The sequence below is a fragment of the Haliaeetus albicilla genome, chromosome 13, assembly GCF_947461875.1.
Source record: "Haliaeetus albicilla chromosome 13, bHalAlb1.1, whole genome shotgun sequence".
Classification (NCBI taxonomy): Eukaryota; Metazoa; Chordata; class Aves; order Accipitriformes; family Accipitridae; genus Haliaeetus; species Haliaeetus albicilla.
The window spans coordinates 31,821,562-31,848,731 of NC_091495.1; the positions used below are offsets into that span (position 1 = coordinate 31,821,562).

The window sequence follows — 27,170 nt, forward strand, 5'->3', positions numbered from 1 at the left end:
AAAAATGGTTATTGAAGTGAAAATACAGAAGACCCAGAGTGGCACTATTCAGAAAGTTCCTAATATGTTTGAAATGTTAGTATCAGCAACTATTAATTTCTCTACAAATATGTAATACAATGACAGTAAACTATACTTTCAATGGTGATTCATGTCCTAAGGCTCCAGCATTTCAAGTCAGAGTAGTATAGTATATGCAGAAGATGCTAATTTTCTAAAATTAAACTTGCATAACATCTGCAATATTTTTTGTGCCTGAATTTTGAGTGTGCTGGACTTGGGTAACATTGAGTAGGTACAGTAGCTCCTCTCAAACTAAAGAATACAGGCTTTATGACTTAAGCTTTTCTTGTCTGTTCTTCTATTACAGTGTGACAATTTTTTAAAAAAGACAATTTCTGTCAAATTAAAAATGCAAATAACTTACAGTTGTACTGCTCTTCCTCTCTAGGAGCATAAAGAAGGGCACCTTGCATCCCTGCCTCAGGAGGTTTGCAGGTCATTTGTGAAAATAATTGAAGAAGTACTTGGATCTCCCCCAGACCTGGAACTGCTGACACTGGTCTTCAATTTCCTCTTAGCAGTTCATCCACCCACTAATACATATGTTTGTCACAATCCTACCAACTTCTACTTTTCCCTGCACACAGGTAGATATGTCACATTTAACTAGAAATAAACAATAAGATAAAAATGTAGTCATAAATTAATATCAAAAAAAACCTTTCACTTATAAATTACTATTATATGGCTATATTCTTTGATTGCTATATTATAATAACAATATATAAAAAATTATTTAAGTATTGGGACTTAGTAAAAGTAGTTTAGAGTATTGAGAGACATTATAGTTAGACTTTGCTTGGCTTACTTGGAAAGTTTTCTTCTGTCTGCAGCCATAGATAACCTCTCTGGTGGTTATGTCTTTAACTTTAAAGTTTGCTACTGAGTGGAATGCATAATGTTAGCTGCCTGTATGGACGCATTTGCCTGTGGGCAAATCTTAGAGAAAAACATTTAACTTACCTGTAAATGAAGCTTCTTTATATCATCCTATCTCCATCTCTATTTTCTTGTTTCCTGTTACTGAATTCCTAGAAAAATAAAAAGGCTGAGGAGCATTTTTAGCAAATGATCAGTTGCACTGCAAGATGTCATTGGCAGGCACCATCAGTGCATTGCATACAAGTTACTGAAAGTACCTATGTGCTTTGAGGGGTGCAGATCTAGGACAACAGCTGTCTTTAATATATCTGTACTAGATGATCACTTTGCCAAAATGAGTGATATGAGCTTTAAAAAAATCTTTCTTGCTCTTTTAAAGAATGAGAATGAGAAACTGGTAGATGTATAGTTCATGCTTTAATATTAGCATTATACAATGTTAACCGTTACTGACGTAAACAAGCATCATCCAAGTTTGAAATGTTTTCTCCTTTTGCAGATGCCTGTGTACCTCCAGTTTTAAGAATCAGTTTCAAAGGCAGTACCGTTGTTTTTATCTGTATCTGTCCTCTAATACTAATAGATGTAAAATTCTGAGTAAGAATAGAATGCACTTTTTGACACTTTGAGCCTTATTAGATGAACCTGTTTGAGAACAGCCACCTTTTTTTGACATGGCAAAAAATCAAAGTTATTACTGCTTGTATGCCTGTGAGGACCTGCAATTAAATATAATTACTTTAGAATATCATAATATTTTCAGTGTTCCGAAGTAAAATTTTAAAGATATATCACTAAATGAAAAAAATTGTTCTCAAGTGCTTTTTCTCAGATGCTCATGGGTCAAGCACTTCTCGTTAGCCTCCAGTGATCAGCTGGAAATGTAATCCGGCTACTATGAGTCTAAATATAGCAAGAATGCAAACTTTAAAGCCTTTTATGTAACTTTTCCCCTTATCCTTTCTAGATGGCAAAATTTTTCAGGAGAAAATTGAATCACTTAAGTACCTGAGAAATTCCAGCAGTGGTGGGAAGTCAACAGACAGTTCTGCATTTGTGATTACAACTCCAACTGGATTTACAGCTTTACCACTGGAAGGTAAAATTCTGGAAAAAAAAGGACATTAAGACACAGTCCTTTGGCAGAGGACTAGAGTGCCTTCAAGTGTTACTTTCCCACAGGTATTTCTTACAGAGCTCCCCCTGCCCCTTGGAGCTTGACGCCTGAACAGCAGAGTAAGAAGGATGGAATTGAACACACTACTTAAACTGCTCTTTATTCTCAGGTTGAGACAAATTGCCACATTGATGGCTCAGGCAGCAAAGTGGACCAGAGAGCTGAACAATTTCATTTGTTAAACAGACCTGCTAGAGATGTTTGAGAATGCCTTAACCAGGCAATAGTTGAAATAGTGAGCCATAAACAGCTGTCAGATCTGTGCAAAAAGCATTAGGCTGATGCTTTTCTTTATTTGTGCATAATTGTTAACATCCATCTAAATATAGTATTAAAGTATTGACATTTAGTTATACTGCAGGTATATATACTGTTCCTACATGATAGAGGATGGGAAAGTATATCCTATAAAGAACAACCTAGATACCTTGGTTATATAAATGAAAATGGAATAGTTTTCTAGAAGCAGTCTCATTATATAGCATGCTAAACAAACTGAGGTCTGTAAAGATAACTGCTTTAATCAGTTTTTAATTCCTCTGCTATAGATGCTGAAATAGCATGAAGTTATTAGTTCAAGCTGGTAACTTTTTCAGTTGTCATGCTGTCAGTGTGATGTTTCTTGCATCGTTATTGAATTAGATTTTTAATCATACTTTTTAACACAGATTTGCGTAGGCAATCAACAAATATAACCTGTAAAACAAAAGCTAAAACATGTAACTTAGGCATAAGCCTTTATTTAAGCTCATGGACAATGAGAAATAAATTCTAAATAAAAATGCATAATCTAAGCAAGCGTACCAATATATACAAAATAGGAGTGGAAACAAATTACTCTGATCTAATTTAGCTGCTCTATGTTTTAGATCATGTATGACTTAGCTGTATTCTGTATATCACCAAAGTAATACCTTTTACAACTGATTTCCTGTTGCTGTGTTTCTTAGGAAAAGCAAATTGAGTCTACAAGCACTACTTCAGTTGAAATGGCCTTAGTTCAAGTGTCTTTTATAAAAGCAGTGATATGAAGAACAGACTGCAGTACTAAATAGTATATGGAATTAGTCATTCTCCCATATGGATTATATATGAAATCTTACTCTTATAAATTGAGTACTTTTTTATATCAATAGTACCAAACTGTTGTTCTTGAATAAAGATTATTCATGTGTGCCAGAGGAATATTCAATGTAAATTTTTGTGAAAGTAGGTGTTGAGTGTTGTGTTTCTGAATTTTAATTTCTAAATTTAGATAAAAATGTTTGAAATGGTAGGTTTGTTAGATAACTTGCTACCTGCATGTGGGTTTGCAATTTGTTGCACTACCTGCAAATGTGCGTGCAAGCTTGGCTCTGAGATTGCTACAACAATATAGATCCTTCCTGTAGTCTGAAGGCCAGCTTGGTCTGGCTATGTTTGCATATGTGTGTGTGTGTGTGTATATTTATATGTTTGTTATATATATATCTCACTCATTTAAAAAAAAACAATATTCCTGTTGTGTCATCATTGCATTAGTACTAAATGATGTATAGTTTTCAAAAATAATTCTGAATGAACAAAGTCTCCTTGTCCTAGACTAACAGAAAGCTTCTTCTACCAGTCTGGTATACAGACTGCTCTCCCTCTTAAAAATATATTTTATGAAAGACATCTGTAATATGCTCTGAAAGTTTGACTGTTTCGGGTCAAACTGTGTGCTTAAAAGGAAGCCCTGTTAAATAAAATATGCAGTGATTTGTTATAAATCTGAAGTATATGTAAAGCCTTAGTGCAAGAGGGTTGGTGAATAGTATTTCAATGTCCACTGAAACATGCCGGTAGATTAGACCTCTTACACAAGAGCTCCCAATAGAGTAACCTGCTCTATTTGACCCTTGTTTTGAGCAAGGAGATTGAGCTAGACAGTCTCCAGAGGTACCAGATTCTAGGAATCTGTACAAATTCCTACTGAAGGTTAGTTGAGAGGATCATAATGTAAATCCAGAAACTGCAGTATATATGCAAAAATTATTTTCCATTTTATATATCTTACAGTTTTGTGACTTGCTAAATAAATGGCTGTGTAATAGTTTACTATCTCTACTTCATCAGCCAAATCTGAGCTATGCTAGGTGTTAAACCAAGTTTTGCCGCATAAAATTAGCTTGGGTCATCACTGTGCTAAGTGTATTTGGAGTGTAACATTGAGGGGAAAAGCTTTTTTCTAGCATAAAAGGAATGCTAAAGATATCCTTATTTCTCTAGGGAACACTTCCAAGGCTAGTGTACAGCAGAAGATAAGCTCTCAGGCACCTAAAAGACTTTGCAAAAGCTTACCAGCATCTCCTACTTCCTCACCTCGAATTCATCGAAAAAGACTAACTGAAAGAATGGGAAGCAGTGTTGATGACCTGCAGATTATTGGCAAGCGTGACTACATTGATCTCCAGGATAGAAGTGGTTTTGTAGGAAGTTCTGAAACCATAAAGAGAGTACAAGAAGAACTCTTTCTTAGCAGTTGTGAGTCTGCAAAAACAGTTTGTGACTCAGAGTTAACATCTGCAGAAACATTTGAAGATATTGCAAAAGAAGAAGAGTTATCTGAAAATGCATTTGAGAGTAAAGAAGCAGATGCAGACCTGAAATGTAATGAAGGTGGTGGTGTTGCAGCTGAGCCATCGCTACGTCGTCCAGACAATCTGAAAGGACTACCTTCATTTCAGAAGAGTCAGAGTAATTTTGCAGGGTTAGGCTTAGCATTTTCGGTTCACGGAAGTTCATCTGCCATTGCTCGCTGGCCAAGCTTTGCTGACAAGAATGTACTTCCTGAAGACTGGGAGAGTCTTGCTTTTTCTTCAGCTAATGAGAATACCCAAAAACCTTCTGAAAGCCCTGATGATAGGTAAGCAGTTAAACAAAATAATAAATTAGCAGTAGCTCAGTATATGAACTCTAACTTCACAGTTCTTGGTCTTGATTATTATACTGCTAAATTTGGAAGTCTGAAAATTAAGAGAGTGTTTTTAATGGCTGTCATAAACCAATTCATTAAGCTTTTAGTCTATCGAATTGCATTGTTTGAATTTTTGCATTATTTACATAGCAAACTTTAAAAATCAGGAATTTTGCTATCTGCAGTAGAAGTCGGAATTTGTAATGTTAGCTCACAAAAAAATCTCAAGCAAGTAGTTCTGGTCAGATTATCCTTTTTGCTATCTGCCATCCAAAAATAAATGTTAATGAAGAGTGATAATAGGAGTATTAGAGAAATGTTTGCCACATTTCTTCCTCCTCCTGCACCCAAGAGTAGCTAACAATTATCCATTTTTCTTGTCTCCTGTTGTAGACAAACTGTGGTAAAACACATTCCTCTGTTTTCAGATGTACAGAAGACTGTCTTGTGCTTATCTGTTGTGGATTATATGACCTCTTGCGTGGAGTTCTCCTAATCCTACCAGATGTCATGCTAGATGATGTGATGGACAAGCTTATCCAACCTGATTATCTTATAGTTCTTGTGAACCACCCATCTCCTCTCATACAACAAGGAGTCATTAAAGTAGGCCTCTATAAAATGTTTTCAGCTAAAAAGTTGTGAACTGGCATAGCTAACATGTTGGAAACATGAAGTTTTGTTAATATTTTTAATTTTGCTTTCTTCAGTTTTCTAGGTTTACTTCTGAGTTTTAAGATGTGCTTCCACACCCACAGATTTAAAAACAAACAAAAAACCCAAACCCAACACAACACAAACATAGAATCTTTCAATAAATAATTATAGTCCATGATCTAAGCCAGAGGCCTTAGGAGCCTATGACAGCATTACTGATGTAAATGAAAACGACAATGCAGAAAGTCGGTGACCATCTTGTCAAGATTAAACACTTGATGCACTATGTTAAATTAAGGTGCAAGGAAAGTTTTGACTTCTAGCACAGCTGACTTTCAGTTATTCTGGGGAGTGTGTCATCCACACACTTGTGGCCTGAACACGGACTTCAGGCTTCAAGATGTTTTCAGAGATTTTTGTAGTATTGGCAACGACAATGTTTGTGGATGATAATATTATATAGATGAACTTGTATTTTAATTTCAAGAAGAATAAGATTATATGGCTTCATTAACAAAATGATCCAAAAAATCATGTGTGCACTTGCATACACACTAAAGTGCAGGATTTAACAAGTACAAAAAGTTTGAATGTATTTATGTATGCATTCTGTAACTTATGTGTGTGTCCTAGTTTCAGCTGGGATAGAGTTAATTGTCTTCCTAGTAGCTGGTACAGTGCTATGTTTTGAGTTCAGTATGTGAAGAATGTTGATAACACACTGATGTTTTCAGTTGTTGCCAAGTAGTATTTAGACTAAGTCAAGGATTTTTCAGCTTCTCATGCCCAGCCAGCGAGAAAGGTGGAGGGGCACAAGAAGCTGGCACAGGACACAGCCAGGGCAGCTGACCCAAACTGGCCAACGGGGTATTCCATACCATGCGACGCCACATCTAGTATAGAAACTTGGGGGGAGTAGGTGTGGGGGGAATCGCTGCTCAGGGACTAGCTGGGTGTTGATCGGCAGGTGATGGGCAATTGCCCTGCGCATCATTTGTACATTCCAATCCTTTTATTATTGCTGTTGTCATTTTATTAGTGTTAACATTATCATTATTAGTTTCTTCTTTTCTGTTCTATTAAACTGTTCTTATCTCAACCCACAAGTTTTACTTTTCCTGATTTTTCTCCCCCATCCCACTGGGTGGGGGGGTAGTGAGTGAGCGGCTGCGTGGCGCTTAGTTGCTGGCTGGGGTTAAACCACGACAGTGTGTGACTTCATCTCCCCCAAACTTGACTAAAAACCTAAGAGTCGTCAGATTAAAAGGATAAAGTCAGCTGTCAGTTTTAACAAGGACAGTGTAGATTGCACTTGCAATAGTGCAATTGATGTTTTTAATCTGAAACTTTAAAAATTTTTATTTCAAACTGTTCAAATTGCAGACAAGACCTTAACTTTCAAGGGAGTTATATTACATGTTCACATTATAATTATGCATTTGTTTTTTAGTTGTTGGATGCATATTTCAACAGAGCAAGGAGGGAGCAGAAGGAGAAATTTTTAAAGAATCGTGGCTTCTCCTTGCTAGCCAACCAGCTGTACCTTCACCAGGGGACTCAGGAAGTTGTAGAGTGCTTTTTGGAAATGCTCTTTGGCCGCTCTGTTGGCTTGGATGAAGAGTAAGTACTGCTTTGCTTTTGCATCCTGTAACTTAATATTTGAACTACAAGCAGTGCACTTTGCTGGAGGCAAAGATGTGATAGCTTTCTAATTCCTATTGTCTTCCTAGTAGTCAGCAACCCTAGAAAAAAAGTTCCTTCGAAACTGTTTTGAAATGTTTTGCTTGTAGCTTTAACATTTAAATGTATTAAACTTCTTATGACAATTGTATGGCCCTTAAGCTGTTCAGAAGCAACTTTATCTGATGGGTGCTGCCAGCTGGGATCTTCTAAACCCTCAGCCCTTCTGAGGGCCTCAGAGGCCTTTGCACTTCAAATGTCCTGTAATCAGTTTAATTCTTCCTATTCTTTCTGATCCTGTGTGAAACTGATTTATATCCTTAGAAGTTTTAAGTAGCAGTCACTAGACTTCTGCTGCTGCATTTTGGTAGGTGACTAAGGAAAAAGCTTGATGCCACAGCTGCTTCCTTGGCTTGGCCTTGAGTTTAAATCCCTATTTCCTTTAGGGAAAATCCTACAGGTACACCATTTCCTTGAACCAAAGAGCCACCTCATATTGACAGGAAAGGAGATTACCTTTAAGCAGACAATTATCTAAGTAAATAGTATTTTTTAGAATTAGTGTGACTGCTTAATGGCTGTACAGGGAGAACATGCAGCTAAGTATAGTCAGCAGTGCAAAAATCTTGCACAAACCTCCTTCTCAGTTGCTGCCTCTGCAGGGTTTGTAGCCAAATCACTTCTGCCTGTTGGCCTGATCTTCACACCCCACCCCACACCCCACCCCCCACAAAAAAAAAACAAAAACAAAAAAACCCTGTTTGACTGCAAGATTTAAACCTGGCTGCTTAACTAGCCCCAAAGAGAACTGTTATTTCCTCAGGATTGATTATGGGGCTGGGAAGGTAATTCTAATGTCTCAGGCTTTTAGGACTGTGTGTAAGTCATGTGATGGGCTGATAACCTTAGAGTAATCTAATTTCTTAGTGCACAAGTAATACAGAATCTGAAGCACTGTTCTGAATTCTACAATCGCAATAAGCCAGAAGTTGCCGAACTTAATTAAACTTCAGCAGTAATGGATGTAAGATATCAAACCTCCTGTCAGTCAGTATATTATTATATTGATGCCAAGCTGTATCTGGTTTCTTGATAGTGTCTGTGCCTGTTGTAACACTTATAAGATGCATCATCTTTCCAGTAATTTTTCTACGCTGATTACAAACCCCCTCTGTTTTCATGAAGTCTATGTTGTAGACAGTTGGCAGTTAGCTGAAGCTTCACACATATTTTTAGGCACTTCCATTTCCTTGTTGCTCTTTGAAGTGTTTATTTTGCTCTTATTTCCTTTAGTAGACAGGCATTGTTACTGCAGTGAAACTTAGGAAAATGCCATCTACATCTTTGCCAAAATACTGGCATAGACTGGTATTCCAGTTGCATATACTAGTTGCATATACCAGGTTCCTATTTTAAGGATGTCACTCACTTATATTTATGTTAATAGATTTGATCTGGAAGATGTCAAGAATGTTGGACTCTTTCAAAAATGGTGTGTCATTCCTGTTCTGGGTCTTATAGAGAACTCTCTGTATGATAATGTTCTGCTGCATAACTGCTTCTGTCTCCTGCTACAAATCATAAATTCCTGCTCAAAAGTTGCAGACCTACTGCTCGATAATGGTTTGCTCTATGTGTTGTGTAATACACTGGCTGCTCTCAACGGACTGGAAACAAAGTGAGTATTGTATCAGTTGCTGTAAAATAGTCCAGGCACAACCTTAAGTCTAGCAAAAATTACTGTATTGTATTTGTTCTACTTTCTAAAATGATCAGAAAGCATGTACAAAATAACACTGTTTTTGAGGTTTTCAGCTTTATACCCATAAGTGAAAGTTAATTCAGTTCAAACGGTGGAATATAAAATGTTCTTTCCACACCTTAAACTTTCAAGTGAAATGACATTTTAAAATGCACGTTTGTTGCATGGTGTGCACTTTGGATGCTCGTCATAATAAACTTGCCAGAACAGTAAGATAAAGGCCCAGGAGATGGTAGCATTCTACTGTATCTATAGCCAAAGTTAAAACTGCAGGAAAAGTCTCTCCTGTGCTGCCTGTGATTTAGTAGTTCAGATTTTGAGTAACTTAAGTGACTTCATGAATTACAAACATTCTGTACTCTAAGAAAGCTTATACAGTGAAGGAAGGAGAAATGGCGTTTTGTTAATTCATTTCATCAGCTGGTATCCTGAAGAAAGAGACAGACTTCCCTTTTACCCCAGTATAGTTTTAGTTCAGCATGGCTACAAAATTGAGATATTGCCCTGAATTTTTTTTTTTGAGAAATACAGGACTTCAAACCTGTTCTTTAACTTAGAAATCTGATAATAATAATACATCATTGCTTTTCCAATAAAACTTTGTTACAATTTTAACGTTAGAATGTCTCAAAGATTTGCAGGCATCCAATCTGTCAAAGTTAACACTGAAGAGGTGTCTTTGACAATTTTCTATCCTTCAGCAGTAATGTTTTTATATGAAGTACAATATAATGTTAGGTACGGTTGTCATAATTAGCAAGGGGGATAGTAATGGGTCTTGTTATGGGTTATAATCTACTAGAACTGTCATGTTTGTGACAACTACAACTTTGTTTGCAGCATTCCCTTGAATGACTACAAGTTACTTGCCTGTGATATACAACAGCTGCTGGTAGCAGTTGCAATTCATGCCTGCAGCTCCTCAGGTTCTCAATATTTTCGTGTTATTGAAGACCTCATTGTGCTGCTTGGGCATCTTCAAAATAGTAAAAGTGCAAGGATGCGAAGTAAGTTATCTGCTTATTCTGAAGGTCATGGGACTGGAGAAATAAATCCCTTCCCCACTGATTTTTGTTTAAATTGATATTCCTGCCAAGGGAGAAGGGGGAGTTCTCTGGTGATGGTCGTCTTTGTCTTCTAAGTGGTTCTCAAGGTACTAGTTTTCCTCAGGAGCCTGCCTTGTGGTAAAGAATTGAGTCCTCGTAATTTGAACAAACAGTGATTGTAAAAGTTCATTAAGGGTATTTAAATGGAAATGTTCTACACAGTTGCATTTAGCTTATTTCAGAGTAATCAAATTCAATGGCTTTTCCATGACAACTCACTTGTGTACTGTCTGTGGAATAGTGATGTGACTTTGTCTTCTGTGGATCAAGAGTTTTACAGCTCTTGACGCATTTTGTGTTCTTTTACTTTTTACAAACATCTGGCAAAACGTCTTGAAGACATGTAAAGAATGTTTTATGTCCTTTGTATGCCTCTCTCTGTAGACATGGCAGTTGTTCTGCAGTTAAGAGTTCTTCAAGCAGCTATTGAATTAATAAAAACAACAGCAACCCAAGATGCTCAGGAGCAGGCCGGTTCTGTCCCATCACCATCTGCACCACATCGTGCAATGTTTCAAAAGCGTAAAGGCATTGCTGGTGAGTAGCAAAAGTGTAGTATTCTTGTACTTTCTCCTCTATGTATTACTTTCAAACTGTAATTTCAGTATACAACAAATGAGTCCTGTTGCTTTGCTTTTTCTGTGGACTGGCTTTATAAATATTTATTTATTTTGAATAGTGTAGCCTTGTACCCATTTTGAACTTGTGGGGGTTTTGTATTAGGAGGAGGGAGTGGGGTATGAAAATGAAACCTCAGTCACCTTATTCTCACTGCAGTGTCTAAAGCCAGGTATTGCCTTCTTCTGGGATTCTCTTGAATTCACAAGTTGCTTAGTAAAGATGTTTTTAAAGTAATTCATAGTGGGTTTAATAGCCAACTTCACAGTAAGGAAATACCAAAATAAAGTTAGTGCTTGTAACTTTAACACAGCTATGACATAGGGATTGCATTGTTGCACAACTTTTAATTAGTGATCATCCTGAAGTAAATACCTGGCACTCCCAAATTTATTGTTGGGAATGGGAGATTCCCAGATTCCGCTGTGGTTGTGCTTGCAAAACGTTTGTGCAGTTCTAGCTCTAGCAGTAATACTTTCTCTGTATTTGATAGCTTGTGAATCATTCTGTAAAGGTTTTGGCATCTTCTGGCTGAAAATGGATTTTGTGTATCTCATACAAATGAAGCTGCATTTAAGACTTTGTAGAAGATACAATTTAAAAAAAAAAAAAAAACCAAAACAAACCACTATTATTCCCTGTTTACTATGGGAATGTTTCTCTTGATATGGTCAGCTTTTGAGGCCCCTCTCCATCAGCCTGGTAAATATAATGAAAATATTTTTACATTAGTGAATCTGCTAAGGCACTAAAGGAAAAAAAAATAGTTATTTCCAAAAGAAGCAAGTACAGTCAAGACCTACCAGTTCATTTCAACAAAATTTTAGGGAATACTCTCATAAGTTAGAAATAGTACTTCTATCAAAATTAGTGACAATGGATATGGTACAAAATGTGTGTGTTTATAAGCTGTTAATATAACTGACTCATCATTTGTGCTCATAAAGCTCCTTTCCAATATGCAGTAACTTTTTGTTGTATCATGAATTTTTAATCCTTTATCCTAAAAATACAGTAAAACCAGGAGTAAAATACTGTGGTGTTGTACAAGAAATCTGATCTTGAGACTAACTCATCTCATGGTATCACTTTTTGAATATTATATGTTTATTTTCATATAGAAAAGCTTTTAAAATAAAGATACAAACATCCAAATGACACTTATGTTCCCTTCAATATTAATGTATTTCAAATGTTCTGTTTTCTTAAATGATATGAACTCTTTGGATGAAAGCAGTTGCTGAGTGACTAATTTTTTGTGCATTTTAGTAGGATGTTATTAATGCTTCTCTGCTTAAAGGCTCCAGAAAGTTTTCACTTGCTCAGTCTGATGCTTTGCTGATGAAAATGCGCTCACTAGCCAGTGAGGAGTTCAACATGATGATGCAGCGGAGAATGAGCCAAGAAAATCCTATCCAAGCCACTGAGACTGAGTTTGTACAAAGGTTACAGAGGCTGACTGTTCTAGCTGTTAACAGGCTCATTTATTTAGGTAGGACTTCTTGTTGTTCATTTCTGTTTTGACAGAGCCAATGTAGTGCAATATGAAAAATGGATTCTTGCTTTTGGAGTGTTGATGTGTTTGAGAGGAAAGATAATACCATTGACGCTAGTTTAATGGATTTAACCATAAAACCATCATTGTCTCTGTGATTTGTGTCTCGGTATTATGTAACTGACAATCTGGATACAGTTTTTATCCGAATGAACTGAACAAGTTGTTTTAATTCTATGTTAGTCCATTCATGTGTTAACTGCCTGAATTATTATGTGAATATTTAACTCTGCCCAAGGGAGCATCTGCTCTCTTAAAATGCATCCGTTTGCATGTTTCTATGAAAAGGCTACATTTGTTAGCAAAACTTGATGACTTTGGGGGCTAGTTCAAATTCCACAGAAGCAAAAGAAAGAGTAAGTATGCCAACTATAGTAGTAAAGGCAGTATATGATTTAATGCCAACTAAAGGATCATAGGATTCTCTTGCTTGAGATGGTACTGATCAATATGTGCCTCTTAAATTTTAAGCATCTGCTGAAGAGTGCCTTGATGTACTGGGTATAACAGAAAACACAAGTCAAAGCAGACTTTCAACATCCCAACTGGAAGTTCCTGAAGAGGAAGGGCAGCAAGAACTGCCTAGCAAAACAAATCCTCTTCTTAAAGAAATGTTCAAAATGTTGGTGGAAGGAATCAAAGTATCCATTGTAAGTAATTCCATGTTGTCTTCATTAAAGCATATCTCATAAGGTTCCTTTATTAGGAACTTCTCATGCATAAAGTCTTCTGTCCATAAATGCTTTTTTTACTGCCTCTCTCAGTTCAGCTGTGGCATTAAAAACCTCTGTTCAGCTTCCCAGTTACTTTGCTGTTATAAAATAGTAAATGCATCTGTTTTGATTTTTAGCTTAACATTTAGCAAAATTCTGCTTCTTGGAACAAGCACACAAAGGTTGAAGACTTCTGTGTAGTCCACAAATTTGCTTTGTCTCTTAAACCTCAAGGTTTAACTTTGCTGGAGCCAATAAAACAAGATCATTTGTGCATCCACAGATGATGAAGAGTTTCTGAGCAATTTGTGTCTCTAATATATTTTAAAGTTGGGAAGGGGAGCTCTTTTTTCAATTGTTGCCAAAGGGCTGAGAGTTTTCTCTTCTAGCATACAGGCTTTAGCGTGTCAACCTTTCCAAGGTGATCAGGTTTTGCTTGGGTAATTGGAAATGGTTTTATTGGAAAACTTAACTTACTGCTTCTTGCCTCTATTTCTCTTAGGTCATCTTTATAAAAAGTAGCTCAACCTAATTTTCTTTCAAGGTCTGGAAAATTTAGCTTGTTAGGTCTGTTATCTTTCCATCATGCCATACTTGTAGTACTTTTCAAAGGTGGCAGGTTTCTTCTTGTGAGCACAAGCACCTCCATCCAATGCCTGGTTTCTAATCTTTTGAGGTAATCCATTCAGAAACCAGTGATTAACATAGGGCTATTCATTAAAATAAACAAACCCCTCTGATTTTTAAACCTTCTACATCACAATTTTTGCTTTTTGGATTGTTGTATGGTCCCTCTAACTGAATACCCAGTTTAGTTAGGAGTTGCATTCCTAATATTGGCAGACTGAGAAAAATATGCTTATTTTATTAGAATGAACAAACCCCTCTCTCATTTTTAGTAGAATGCCTTTTAACCTGTAATAATAATCAGTAATCTAAAATTAAACACTTTATTTTGGTAGAGAAATCTTTATTGCCTTACATTTTGATCCTATCAACTGTGTTTGTTTTGTAATGTGAAAAACTTGGCAAAAGGAAGCCCTAACCCTGTAATACTAAAAAATTGTCTCTTTTTCTTAGGGCACCAGCAGAATGAACACACCGAAGCAGCAGTGGAAGAGAATCCTCTTGTCATGTAAGGACACGTTCCGTACACAACTTGGGAGGCTTCTTGTGCACAACTTGTCTCCGGCAAGGCCACTGCAAGAGAGGAGGCTGGCTTTGGAGTTGGTACATGAAATAAACAATCAAGAGATTATGCGTGACTGTCTCAGCCCAACTTTGCAAGTAAGCTCAAGGGTGTTTGAGAGAAGTTTGTAAAACGTGTATTCAATTTTTTTGTTTAAATTTCACAATTATGTAGAACTGTATGTGGCTACAGTTGTTAACTGCTCTTTTAGCAATGTTTAGTGTAATGACAAATTAATGTCATACAAAATGCCTGTGTGTACCTCTGCAATTGCTATATTATCCCGAGGGTAGGTTTTGTAAGAGGCAAGATAGGATTATGTCTGGATATGTTTACCCCATAGCACATCAAACATCACATTTCCTGTGTAGTGCAGAAACAAAAGGTGGTTTTAACATGAAGAATTTTACTGAGGATGCTAGAAGTTAAGGTACCCTGAAAAAGCAGATTAATGAAGGAATTACCCTTGCCTTGGAACTCTAACTGCAGACTTCCTGAAACTTTTAAGAACTGATTGCCACTAGATTTTAAGAGGCAGTCAGTCCTCAATCAAAGCAGTTTCTCTATCTTTTCTTATTTAGCCTTTATTAATTCTTAAAGTGGGATTGTGTATTCTATGTTCTTAACTCAAATAGCTGAACACTTTCTCCCTGCTCCTCTGGGTTTGTCAGGAAAAAGCTTTTTTGATTGTACTCTGTTAGTGCAAGCTTTAGAGAAAGCATTTCTTAGAGCCACAATTAGGAATCGGGTAGGAATGTTGCTGTTTGAGATCTTCAGGAACTGCAAGAATGAAATAAATTATTTAAGACATTGACACAGTTTGAGTCAGTGTATACTAAGGAGAGAAAGTATTTATTGGATGAACCTATGACATTTATGTGTTTCTGGTCACATATACATTATTCAATTAAATTAACACTTTTACTACTAAGAAGAGTTGATATACTAGCAATGGCTTCTTTGGGGGAGTGTCATGTTGAATGCTTTTACAGGCTGTGTCTGCTTAACTTCATTATCTGTCAGCTCTAATTTAATTTATCAGACAAGGTGTAGCATTCTTGGCAGGCAAAATTAGGAGTCTCTGGTACGTATTCCCTGAAGTATAAACAAGGCTTTAGGAGCTGAGTACTTGGAAAAGAAACTTAGCTTTCCTGTAAGCCATTTGAAAAGTCACAAGATGCTGGGGTAAGTTTTATCATATGGAGGATTAAATTCAGCATATTCTTTCTAGTTTTATAGAAGCTTGTCTTCAAACATAAAAGCAACCATTTTTTTAAATCACGGAGAAATTAGTAGAAGCAGCAATCTGTCCAGACTGACTAGAAAAGGGAATGAAGTTGGAGGAAAAAACTGCTCAGTGTTGTATTGTGGGAATGAGAATGACCCTACATCTGTTTTCCCTTCTTCCCTTCTTTTCATCTTCTAGCATGGACCTAAATTAATGCTCTATTTATATGAGTTAATGCACAATCACAGTGATGAAATGACCAAAGAAGAGCAAAGAGCAGCAGGAGACTTTGTGAATACATTGAAATGTTGTGGCTATAAATGCATTCCCCTGAGCCCACGACCAAAGCCAGATCTAATAAAAGCTTTGAAAGAGGTTTGTGAATGAAAACTTTATTTCAAAAACTGGGTATATTTGAGACAATTGTCTGTTATGTGGGATCAGAGTCTTACTGTAGACAGTGATTTTGTTTGCTTGGTGCATGGCTTATGCTTTTGGGGATTCTCTTTGGGTTCTGAATATTTCTGTCACATGTACTCAACACTTCACAGCAAGCTCACATGTTAATGCTTCTTGGTTAAGCGTATTACTTAATCCAGGTAAAGGTGAGAGTTCATAATAAGCTACTAGTATCTCTCATTGTCAGGAAAAAAAAAAGTTATGGTTCCTTGCAAAAAGTTACAAAATTATTTCTAAATATAATAAAACTGCAAGAACTGAAATGAAGTCTTGATGGTTTTAAATGCCATGAAGATATCAGTTGAACAGTTCTGTCAGTCTTCCTTTTTTAAACTGGCCTATCCTTTAGCCTCTGCTTCCTTAGTTTTTCCATCTAAAAAAAAAAAAAGTAGCATGTAAAACTTCCTTTCAGGATCAGAAGAAATATGAGATGGAAGAAGGTATAAACAAAGCTGCTTGGGAGAAGACAATGGCTAATAATCGGCAAAAGTAAGTGCCTTTTTAAAGGGGCTGCACAAACTCTGTAAGAATGTTCTCTGTTCAGTACACCCTATTGCAAAGTTGCTTATGTGATGATTACAGGTGTTTTTTCAAATTAACAGTATTGCTAGCTTTTGATATTTTTTTACCATTATAAAAACAGTTTGATTGTAGGTATATGCATTTTGATAGGTTGTATAGTAAATGGCATTGTGTGAACTTCAGAACACTGAATCGTTTTACATTTGGCATTTCACCCTTAGTTTTACAGGTGGTGTATCTGTCCAATCACCTCTCCTGTTGCTGTGGTCTGTGCAATTAAATGTGAGGCAAATGTCCCTGCAACTAACCCTGATATTCAATGAATAAAATACCGTTATATTCAGCATAGTATTTGAACACTTTTGTGAGCTACGTAGACTACTGCTACTTGGCATAATGTAAATTTCAGTAGCTTGTGGTAGAGTAAGAGGTTCTTTCCGTTAATTTACATTTCAGGCTTTGCCATAAAAATTAGATCTGAGATGCACATGCAACATGCTTCAATGTAGGCAACTGTAGTAGCTGTAAAAGTCAGCTTAGTCAAGTCTGTCCAGATAAGAGATAAGACTTTATGTTGAATAACTTAAGAGATTTGAGCAGTGGTAAATTACTGTTCTTACTTCAGATTTTTATTGTAATGAGTATACATTAATAAGTAAAACATGCTAATATATGGCCGTCAATCTTCTGATTGGCTTGGCTTGACTTTGGCCACAAGTAATAGCTTTTTTTGAAGGCTAAGAAGCAGAAGGTATTCATGAGTCTTGTGAAAATTATATAGGCTAAGTTGCTCTGCATCTGCTGTAACAAGAACTATGGATATCTCCTGCCAAACTGATTGTATTTTATAAGGGGTTTTGGTGTCTTGCCATCCCTTTTCAGTGTGTTTGACATTTTAAAACACAACTCTTTTTCCTCAGTCTCTTTCAACGTCTGGATACAAAATCTAAAGACATTTCTAAAATAGCTGGAGACATCACACAAGCTGTGTCTCTGTCACAAGGAATGGAAAGGAAGAAAGTAATCCAGCACATCAGGGGGATGTATAAGGCAGAGCTAAGTGCCAGCAGGCATTGGCAGGAGCTTGTTCAGCAGCTTACCCATGATCGGTAAGTCGTTCTCTCATCTCGGTGAAAAAGCAGGAGAGGCTCAAAGCCTGACATGTGCTTCTCATTCTACTTAAAGGCACATGAAATGTAGATGATAGTAAAATTAGAATTACTTGCTTTTGCTAATCATCTGTTGGTTAAAGACTTGTAAAATACTTGATTTATTCTCCTATTTTTTGGGGTGAGTAGCCAAGTAGTATTTCTATACCATTTAGACAGGGGTTTTGTCAGATACATTTTGCTGTGCGGAATAGAATGAAGAATGTCACGAAGTTTTCATATCTTGCTTTCCATTGATGGAGTAAAAAACTATTTTTGGGGTAATGTTACTCACACTAGCATCCAGATACTGTGTCCGCTAATCTGCATAGAGCAAAAGATGTTAAGTCTTGACAAGAAACTAAACAGTGGTATTTTTACCACTGCAGAACTAGTATTATGTCATGTGTGCAGCAGCTGAGTTTTGAAATGAAAGTATTGGATATTGTATTGCTGTCTTCCTCAGAATTAGTAACTTCAAGAGCAGTTTTACAGTAGTAGCTCGTAAGTAGTCAGTGGGGATAGCTCATGAAAATAAACTACAGAATTCAGTTTTTTGATACTTTTTCAGAAATAATTGCTCAGTGTACTACTGTGGAACTTCTGCCTTTCTACTAGTTAAAGAAAAACAGAATGAATAAACATATATACTGCCTCTGCTGCTAAACTCTAATATATTTTGTGTTTTTTCAGAGCGCTCTGGTATGACCCAGTATATTACCCAACTTCTTGGCAACTGGATCCAACAGAGGGCCCAAACAGAGAGAGGCGCCGCTTGCAGAGGTGCTACCTAACTATTCCAAACAAGTACCTCCTCCCAGACAGGCAGAAACAGGAAGGTAATTATAACACCTTCTAGGACTATATCTGAATTGTAATGACTACTAGTGCCTTATTATTTGTGGGGCTTTTACAGGTGTTATAAAAACTCCGTTATCTTACCTATTTGAAGACAAAACACATTCTTCTCACTCTTCTACTGTGAAGGACAAAGCTGCGAGTGAACATATAAGGTAAGGTGTGGGTAACACTTACCTCCCTTTCCCACCTTCTCCCATTCCAGTGAAACAGTTCTCCTCACTTTTTTTGTCTAAAACATTTAAAAAAAAAAATAAATCAAGTGAGATATGAGACAAATGTCAAAAATAATAGGTTTTTTGCTGTACTCATAAGCAAAAGATCAGATTTACCAACATGTACATTTTCTGAATCTTAAAACAGTGTAACTCCATGACTTCAAAAATCAGTAAAAGCAAATACCATCTGGTGTGATATGGGGATGGGACTTCTGTGGGATGACCTGATGGGATTTCTTTACTTATTTGTCACTTAGATATCTAAGATAGGCAGTGCTACTAGATCTGGTAGGTCTTTCCATCAGTGTTCAAAAGCAAATTGTGTTTTCATCCTCTCTGCTTTTACTGCTGTGTTACTCAACTCTCCAGTTGTGTCAATTTACCACCTATTACAGGCACTAATACTGCCTAAAACAACTGCAGAGAACACACAAAGAAATAAATACAAATATACTAATATGCAAGTCTAGAAAGTTGAGGTTCTGTTTTCTTTCCCCACCTTGGGATATGAACCATTAGAGTCATGGTGTTGAAAAGTCTTTTCTTCAACTGTAGCCTTTGAGGCTGTTAGTTCTAGGTACGTGCTGAATCCATAAGCAATAATACATTTTGAAATATTTCAGAGTTAATCGAAGATGTATAAGCGTAGCACCTTCTAGAGAGACTGCTGGCGAACTGTTGCTAGGTAAGTAGAATTTTCAGTCCTCATAAATATCTTTTTTGTAAAAGATTCTGCTGTGTATATATAAACTTGGCTGATATTTTTTTAAGTAATTGAGCTGTTGCGTGACTTCTTATGGATCATATACTTTATAGATCAGTTTTGCTTTTCTTCCCTACTGTTTGCATGAGTGCTATTTGGACTGTAGTTAAGTTTTAAAGTTGCAGACTACTTGCTAAAAGATGTGGAATGATAAATTCTATTTCTATCCAGTACTGTCTTGCCCAGGTACTATTCTTAGTATTCTTAACTCCTGGATACTGTCTATATAACGCTAAGATGCGTTACACAAGTAGTAATATCATGTACCTTTTTGCAACTATTTCTTCCTGCAGGAAAATGTGGCATGTATTTTGTTGAAGACAATGCTTCAGACACAATTGAAAATTCAGTAAGTATTACAGCAGCATTTTGTCTAGCTTTAGTTTTTCCAAACTATGACCATGAGTAGCCTTTGTCTACTGCCACTGAGGTTGCCGGAGTACTAGATTTAGAGGTCTCTGGACAAGGTCAGCCAAACTGAATAGTTTGGGTTCAGTGTTGCTTCTGATGCCTCTGGCTGTGTAATCGATGGTGATAGCAGAAAACAGCAAAGATGTGGGCCTGGGGCTGGGAGGGAATGAGGAGGAGGTGATGTGGGGAGGCTTCTGCACCTTGCTGTCCATTGCTCGGAGTTCATCAGCATAAGTGCGCAGAGCTTGCTTTGATCTGCACCTGAGAACTTGCCTTACTGGAAGCCGGAGCACTAAGAAGTACAGAAACTCACAAGTGTATAAATTGTGCTGTACTCTATAGCATCTGATTCTTGATTTTTCCATTATATAGGATGTTCTAGCTCCCCCCTTATCCCATACAAGAGAGGACTGTTTCATGGAGGAAACTGGAACTGACTTAATCCTTCTGATACACAAAGGCTCTGATGTATTATTTAAGTTTATACATCCAACAGACATTTAAAAAAAAAAAAGTCAAGATGTGGGTTATACTGTCAAGTTTTGAACTGTTTTCAGGGAGCTCTTTCTTGCATCCACTAAGCACACAGCTCCTGTGGTTTAAGATGTTACCAGCTGTTTTGCTGCTTTGTCCTTCATAGAACTGTCAGAACTGGGATTCATGGCAAAGCTTTGCTTGCTCTGGTTGGCTGTCTGATACTTTAACTTAAGAGCCAGTGAAAATATGGCATTGCCTGCTAGTGTTGGATATGGAACTGGAGCAGCTGCAGAGCATGCATGATGTTCTTGTGTGCTGCTTTGAGGAGAGTGGACGATGGGGAACATACGTGAAGAAAATCACAACAATGTCTTAAAGCATTACAGCAAAATTAAAGTTTGCCTTACGATATATTCTATGGTTCTAAACTGGCTGCATTGCAGGGTTTCTTGTTTTGAAAATCTGCGATTTAAAATAACGTTTTCAATTGCAAATTCTGCAGAGTTTTCATGGAGAAACTGAACCAGCATCATTTTCTTGGACCTATGAGGAAATTAAGGAAGTTCATAAGCGTTGGTGGCAGTTAAGAGACAATGCTGTGGAAATATTTCTAACAAATGGCAGAACTTTACTCTTGGCTTTTGATAACACAAAGGTAATGTGGCACTGATACATAATAATAGATCAAAGTGTTTTGCTATGTCTTCATAGCATGCATTAGTTTTTAAGGAGACCTGTTGCATGGAATAACTAAATTCTGTCTAATACCTTTGAAAAAACTTTGCTCAGCTAGACTTCTAAACACAATCATGTAAAACACACATCTCTGATGCATTAAGAAGAATCTTGGTAATAGTGTATATTATTCCATTACAGCAGATATCTGGAAATTTGTAAAATGAGAGAAACTTAGTAAGTCTTGGTAGTTTGAAGCTTTTGACATTATATGATTAAATCTGTGGTATTTTCTTCTAGGTCCGTGATGATGTGTACCACAACATCTTAACTAACAATTTGCCTAACCTTTTGGAATATGGAAACATTGCTGCTTTGACCCACCTCTGGTGCACAGGACAGATTACTAACTTTGAATATCTGACTCATTTAAACAAGCATGCGGGCCGTTCCTTCAATGATCTCATGCAATATCCAGTATTTCCTTTTATACTTTCTGACTACACCAATGAAACGCTGGACCTAAATGATCCATCGGTATATAGGTAATATGAAATGTTTGGAACTGGTTATTTCCAGATACTTGAACTGATCATCCAGTATAGCTTTTTAACTTCATTGTACTAAACTGCACATGTACATGAATGGACCTATTCAGGGACAAGCCTCATCCATAATAACTTGGGCTTTTTACAATAAGTGGCTGCTTCACCTTGGATATTTAAATAAAATGCCTAATATTATGAGTGTGTATATTCAAAGGATGCTATGAATTGGACTTACATACTGCCTTAATAGGCTATGGATAGTCCACAGATTTAAATAAAAGCTGTATGTTTAAATTCATGTGATTAAAGACTTCTAGGCCAATTAGTGAAAACTAAATGGAAAACAAAATAATATTGTAAATTATTTGGCCAGGTACAAAATCATATTGTCTTCATTGTGAATAGATCCAAGTGAATTGTCCCACCCTAATAAATTTCTGTTAAGCCAATTTAACATTTGCGTGCACAAAGTCTTTGCCTTTATATGATGCCTTTGATTTGACAGAGACACTTTGCATTTGTTTGCCTCTTACTGTGCTACGGGCTAGTCTGTGGATCTGAGTTTGCCCTTAGCACTGACTATAAGTGCCCTTTTTCTGAATTCTCTTGTAAAGTGCTATTAAGTTCTGCTTGTCCTTTTCATGATATTAAAGGTGTTATTCTTAATAATGCATTATTAAATGGTGTGATTCAATGCCTTTATAAAAATGACAAGATATCAGTACTACTTCTGTTACAGAAATCTGGTCAAACCAATAGCTGTGCAGTCTAAAGAAAAAGAGGATCGTTATGTGGATACTTATAAGGTAGGTTGGATAACTTTTGCTTCTTGCCTTTTTTCCTGTGTATAAATGATATGGGGGCTTTAATTTTTTTGACATATGTTGATGTGGGGCAGAAAGAAACCACAAATCCAGTATTTTGTCTATGGAATTCTCATTTCCAGTATGCTGCGTTTCCTGGGAATTGTTTTATGGCATGCTTGGAACCTGTGTTTCTCTGTTCCTGTAGTTGAAATCATGAATCAATTTAGTCTTTCCATGTGATACTGCTGAGGAGGTTAAATTGGTATCTTCTTACATATGAACATATATATATTTAAAGATCCCTAAAGATCTGGAAGATAACTTAGTGCTGTTTAATTGAAATTACTTCAGTGGAACTTGTGGCTGTTCTTTGTTTGATAACAGAAAAGCTGTTTTCCCTCAAGTACTCTTATTTTAACATCCCCTACTATGGTTACAGTGCTTTTTGATTTTTGCTCTTTAGAATGTTTTGAAGGCTGTAGGAAATATCAAGATGCTGGGGAATGAAAGCATCTGCAGCTGGACCTTCAAACTTATGTCTATATCATCATGGTCTAGTGTATTATTTGCAAATACTGTTTTTTTCCATTTGGTATTAAAAAGCCTGTACAACAGCTCTGCCATGTTAGAAAACAAGGCAAGGAGGGGGGAAGGCAAAAGTAATAAATAATGGAAAACAGGTCATTTAAATTGGCTTAGGACTCTGATACCTAACTGGATTGTAAAAGTGGTCAATGTATTTAGACACTTAAAGTATATTTGATTCCAAATCACTTTTAAATGTATGTTCCTCTAAAAGTTCTAAGTTTTATTCCTAAACAAGTTAGGCAAGCTTTTATTTTTGTTGTTGGAATGCAGTCTAAGTAGGAGGTTTGTGATTAATTTTTTTCTACTACTTTTCTAGTATTTGGAAGAAGAGTACCGTAAAGGAGCACGAGAGGATGATCCAATGCCCCCTGTACAGCCATATCACTACGGATCTCATTATTCCAACAGTGGAACTGTGCTTCATTTCCTAGTTAGGCTGCCACCTTTTACTAAAATGTTTTTAGCCTATCAAGGTAAGGTTACTTTTGCTTGCACTTCCCTGTCACATCTGGGCCTTACCCAAATGACCTAGGAATGCTATATGTTACTCTGTTTAGCATAGTTTATCAATTCCAAATAGCTGAGTTTAGTAAAATTAATCTGGTATGCTTTCACAGTAGACCCATTCTGAAATTATCAAGCTAGACCATAAAGCTGTACATGTTATGTTCATACCTTAGTGTATGTAGAATAAAAAGCTGACCTATATTGGGCTTGCAGTCCATGTGTAACACATAGTAATTGAGATAGAAGAATTCTAAATGCTCTCAGCTAACTGGAGAGTAGTTAACTTACTTGAAGTTGCAGATGTTCAACTGTTATCGTGTCCATCATCGATATAACACTTTCATAATTCAGTTTGGTTTTCTTTACAGATCAAAGTTTTGACATCCCAGACAGAACTTTTCACTCTACCAATACAACCTGGAGACTTTCTTCATATGAATCAATGACTGACGTAAAGGAGCTTATCCCAGAATTTTTCTACCTTCCCGACTTTCTGGTTAACAGAGAAGGTATACTAAGAGGATAACAAAATTATACCCAAACCAGCTGTACAGTTGAGCCTGTGGGTTGAAACTGAGAACATTTATATCCCTTGACTGAATATGCTAAGTAGTAGATACATGGGAGAAATCTGGCACGAATTTGTGGGATATGCTAAAAAAGCTGTTATGTCATAATTGTCAGAGGTGTAAAGGAGTTTTCTGTTGCCTGATTTTTTTCCATTTGAATGAGTATGTACAGCTTGAATGTGTTGGGGGTGACTTGTTAATGGTGCTGCTTTGTTGATCAGCAATCACTGTGCTTAATGGTTAGCTTTCATAGAACCGTATAAAGACCTGTTTGAAGTTACTGTCAACTAAAATGCTGGAACATTTACTCCCCTGTTTCTAGGTTTTGATTTTGGAGTACGTCAAAATGGTGACAGAGTTAACCACGTCAATCTTCCACCCTGGGCTCGTAATGATCCTCGTCTATTCATCTTGATTCATCGTCAGGCTTTGGAGTCTGACCATGTTTCCCAGACAATCTGTCACTGGATTGACTTGGTGTTTGGCTATAAGCAAAAAGGCAAGGCCTCTGTTCAGGCTATTAATGTCTTTCATCCTGCAGTAAGTATTTGTTAAGCAGTGTGTTTGTTCGTTGTAGTTAGTAATTTAATGGGGGATAGTTCAGTCTGACTTGCTTGGAAAATATCCAGCATGAAGCAAGATCCCTTGCTTGTGAAGTGTTGAAGAGTAAGAAAAGGCTTTAACCATTTCAGTGTGGAACTGATAAAATCCCAGGGACTGTTGTGAGACTTAATAAAATGTGTTCGTCTTTCTTGCCTTGAGATGGGCATGGGGGATGATCAGGTATGGGGTTTAGACTTTCTGGATAGTTGTTTGCAGTGGTATACAGGTATTGTGTTTGTGTGTACCTGCTTCCATCTCATTCAAAAGAAGCCTTTCATTTAGGCAGATTGTGTTGCAGCTTTTGATACAATTAAAATAGTTCAGTCTGTCCTGGGCTGATTACTTGTGTTCTTTCCTTCCTGTACATCCTGTGTTTTGTCCCTGTAACTAGCACTTTTCCCCTCCAGTAAATTTGATTTCAAGGAAGTCCTCATTTAATGTAAAGACTTCCAGAGTTTCACTACTTAATTGTAACATGGATATCTCAGATTGTGTTCTTTAGCTTGAATCCTTACTATCACAAGGTTTGCTCAGCTAGGCAGTCCTGATTTCAAGTGCATTCAAATGTGGCCTGTGTGTTTAGTGTTCGTTTTATAGCTGGAAGTGCTGATAAAACAGTAGTGTTTGGCAGTGGTGGCTTTTTCTTTTCAAGTAGCCATTCAAATGCTTTCCTTCCTTTTTCCTTTTTTCGTGCTTAAGTATCGATTTAGTTATTACCTTAAATTTCAAATACTAAGTTTGTGTGTGTGTGTGTGTTCATTTTTTTTTTTTAAAGTGAAGTCAAGGCCTTTGTCAGTGTGACTGAGGAAAAGTGTGAGGTACACAATTAGAGGTATGAAAAAGACAGGTAGAGAAAGGAAAGAATTCCCACTCTCCTGAAATATGAAGGTTCTTCCTCCCTCCCCACCCAAAACCAGAGCTTTAATACGCTAATTAAAAAGTACAGAAAACGAACTGTGTCAATTTTTTGTTTATCATCAGCAACCCTTCTGGTTTTGCACAGATTAGTAAAGGTCTATTAAGAAAACCTCTTTGACAGAAATTAGTCATGGAATACATTTAGGAACAGCTCACATGATAAATCTGAAACTGGTAGTTATCTCCAGTAAAGAAGTAGTAACAAGATTACTCTTCTCAGTGGCTCTTTAGTCAGCACAGCCATTGTGGGATGGCTTCTGCTCCAAGTCTTAACCAAACTAATGAAGAGTCTGCCTTTTAAATTTGTGTGTATGTGTTGATAAATCTTTCCCAAAGACAAACTGGACAAGCTTATTCTTGCCCCTCCCCTTTTTTTTTTCCTCTCTAGACCTATTTTGGGATGGATGTTTCTGCTGTTGAGGATCCTGTTCAGAGAAGAGCCCTTGAAACAATGATAAAAACATATGGGCAAACACCTCGCCAGCTGTTCCCTTCAGCACATGTTAGCAGACCTGGATCCAGGCTTATCATGGAAGGAGAACTTCCTGCTGCCATGGGATTACTAGTGCAGTTTGCTTTCAGAGAAACTAGAGAACACACTAAAGAAATAATATATCCAGTATGTCATTTTGATATGCAAGATGGTTTAATTAACATTCATATGCTGTAATTATTGTACCCTCATGTTTACAGTTTCCTTCCTAAAACTGCAACTTACTACCCATATTGTACTGTAGAGAAAATACACAAAATTAGTGAAGTGATAGTGAAAATTATTTTCGTGCATTTGTGATGTATTTTGTGTCAAACTAAGAGCTGAATTTATCTTGGTTATAGCAAATACGTGTTGGAAAGCATTTCACTTAACCAGTTTCATACTTTCAGTGATGAATTCTGTAATCTGTGTGCAAACCTATAGTAGGTAAACACACATTGTGCTTTCTTCCATCCTCAACTTTTTCATTGTCTGTAGGACAGTTCAACTTTCTTCACTTCAAACACTTGTTTTCCCTAAAGTCCAGTAAGAAACTGAATTCTTGCATTTAAAGAAATTGGTATTTTTCACTAAACTACCTGAACTACAAGCTTGCTATCTCAGCCTTTAAAGAAGTGGGAGAACTCCCTTAAAGCTAATAGTTCAGCTGATGATACTACAGTGCTTCATACTTGTCTTCCTAGTATTTTTAGAATACTTCAGCAGTCCTTACTATGCGATTGCTTATAAGGGATGTGATGGGAATGATTCTCCCTTACTAACAAAATAATATTTTTCTGAAAACTTTCTACCACCTTTTAATTTGAACCTTATTTGTACTTGTTTTAGAGTCCTTTACCATGGATAAAAGGCTTGAAGTGGGGGGAATATGTTGGTTCCCCAAGTGCTCCAGATCCTGTTGTCTGCTTTAGCCAACCACATGGAGAAAGGTTTGGCTCTCTCCAGGCTTTACCAACTAAAGCTATCTGCGGTTTGTCCCGCAAGTTTTGCCTTTTGATGATATATAGCAAGGAGCAAGGTATGAATTTGTGCTTAT

General features: G+C 36.8%; 1 protein-coding gene across 3 annotated transcripts in view; it reads left to right on the forward strand.

Moving 5' to 3' along the window:
- The window catches only part of LYST (lysosomal trafficking regulator), a 93,379-nt gene that overhangs the window by 55,545 nt on the left and 10,664 nt on the right, over positions 1 to 27,170 (forward strand). For all 3 annotated transcript variants that reach the window (XM_069800703.1, XM_069800701.1, XM_069800702.1), the window contains exons 21-46: positions 452 to 650; positions 1,913 to 2,044; positions 4,373 to 5,009; positions 5,489 to 5,666; positions 7,168 to 7,337; positions 8,845 to 9,075; positions 10,000 to 10,166; positions 10,650 to 10,802; positions 12,184 to 12,375; positions 12,910 to 13,088; positions 14,232 to 14,438; positions 15,767 to 15,943; positions 16,440 to 16,516; positions 17,470 to 17,658; positions 18,391 to 18,536; positions 18,614 to 18,710; positions 19,397 to 19,458; positions 19,830 to 19,885; positions 20,927 to 21,079; positions 21,400 to 21,644; positions 22,387 to 22,453; positions 23,358 to 23,514; positions 23,917 to 24,057; positions 24,440 to 24,657; positions 26,027 to 26,257; positions 26,963 to 27,152. In XM_069800703.1, the coding sequence (XP_069656804.1) occupies positions 452 to 650; positions 1,913 to 2,044; positions 4,373 to 5,009; positions 5,489 to 5,666; positions 7,168 to 7,337; positions 8,845 to 9,075; positions 10,000 to 10,166; positions 10,650 to 10,802; positions 12,184 to 12,375; positions 12,910 to 13,088; positions 14,232 to 14,438; positions 15,767 to 15,943; positions 16,440 to 16,516; positions 17,470 to 17,658; positions 18,391 to 18,536; positions 18,614 to 18,710; positions 19,397 to 19,458; positions 19,830 to 19,885; positions 20,927 to 21,079; positions 21,400 to 21,644; positions 22,387 to 22,453; positions 23,358 to 23,514; positions 23,917 to 24,057; positions 24,440 to 24,657; positions 26,027 to 26,257; positions 26,963 to 27,152 (4,651 nt within the window). The remainder of the gene's footprint in view (positions 1 to 451; positions 651 to 1,912; positions 2,045 to 4,372; positions 5,010 to 5,488; positions 5,667 to 7,167; positions 7,338 to 8,844; positions 9,076 to 9,999; positions 10,167 to 10,649; positions 10,803 to 12,183; positions 12,376 to 12,909; positions 13,089 to 14,231; positions 14,439 to 15,766; positions 15,944 to 16,439; positions 16,517 to 17,469; positions 17,659 to 18,390; positions 18,537 to 18,613; positions 18,711 to 19,396; positions 19,459 to 19,829; positions 19,886 to 20,926; positions 21,080 to 21,399; positions 21,645 to 22,386; positions 22,454 to 23,357; positions 23,515 to 23,916; positions 24,058 to 24,439; positions 24,658 to 26,026; positions 26,258 to 26,962; positions 27,153 to 27,170) is intronic.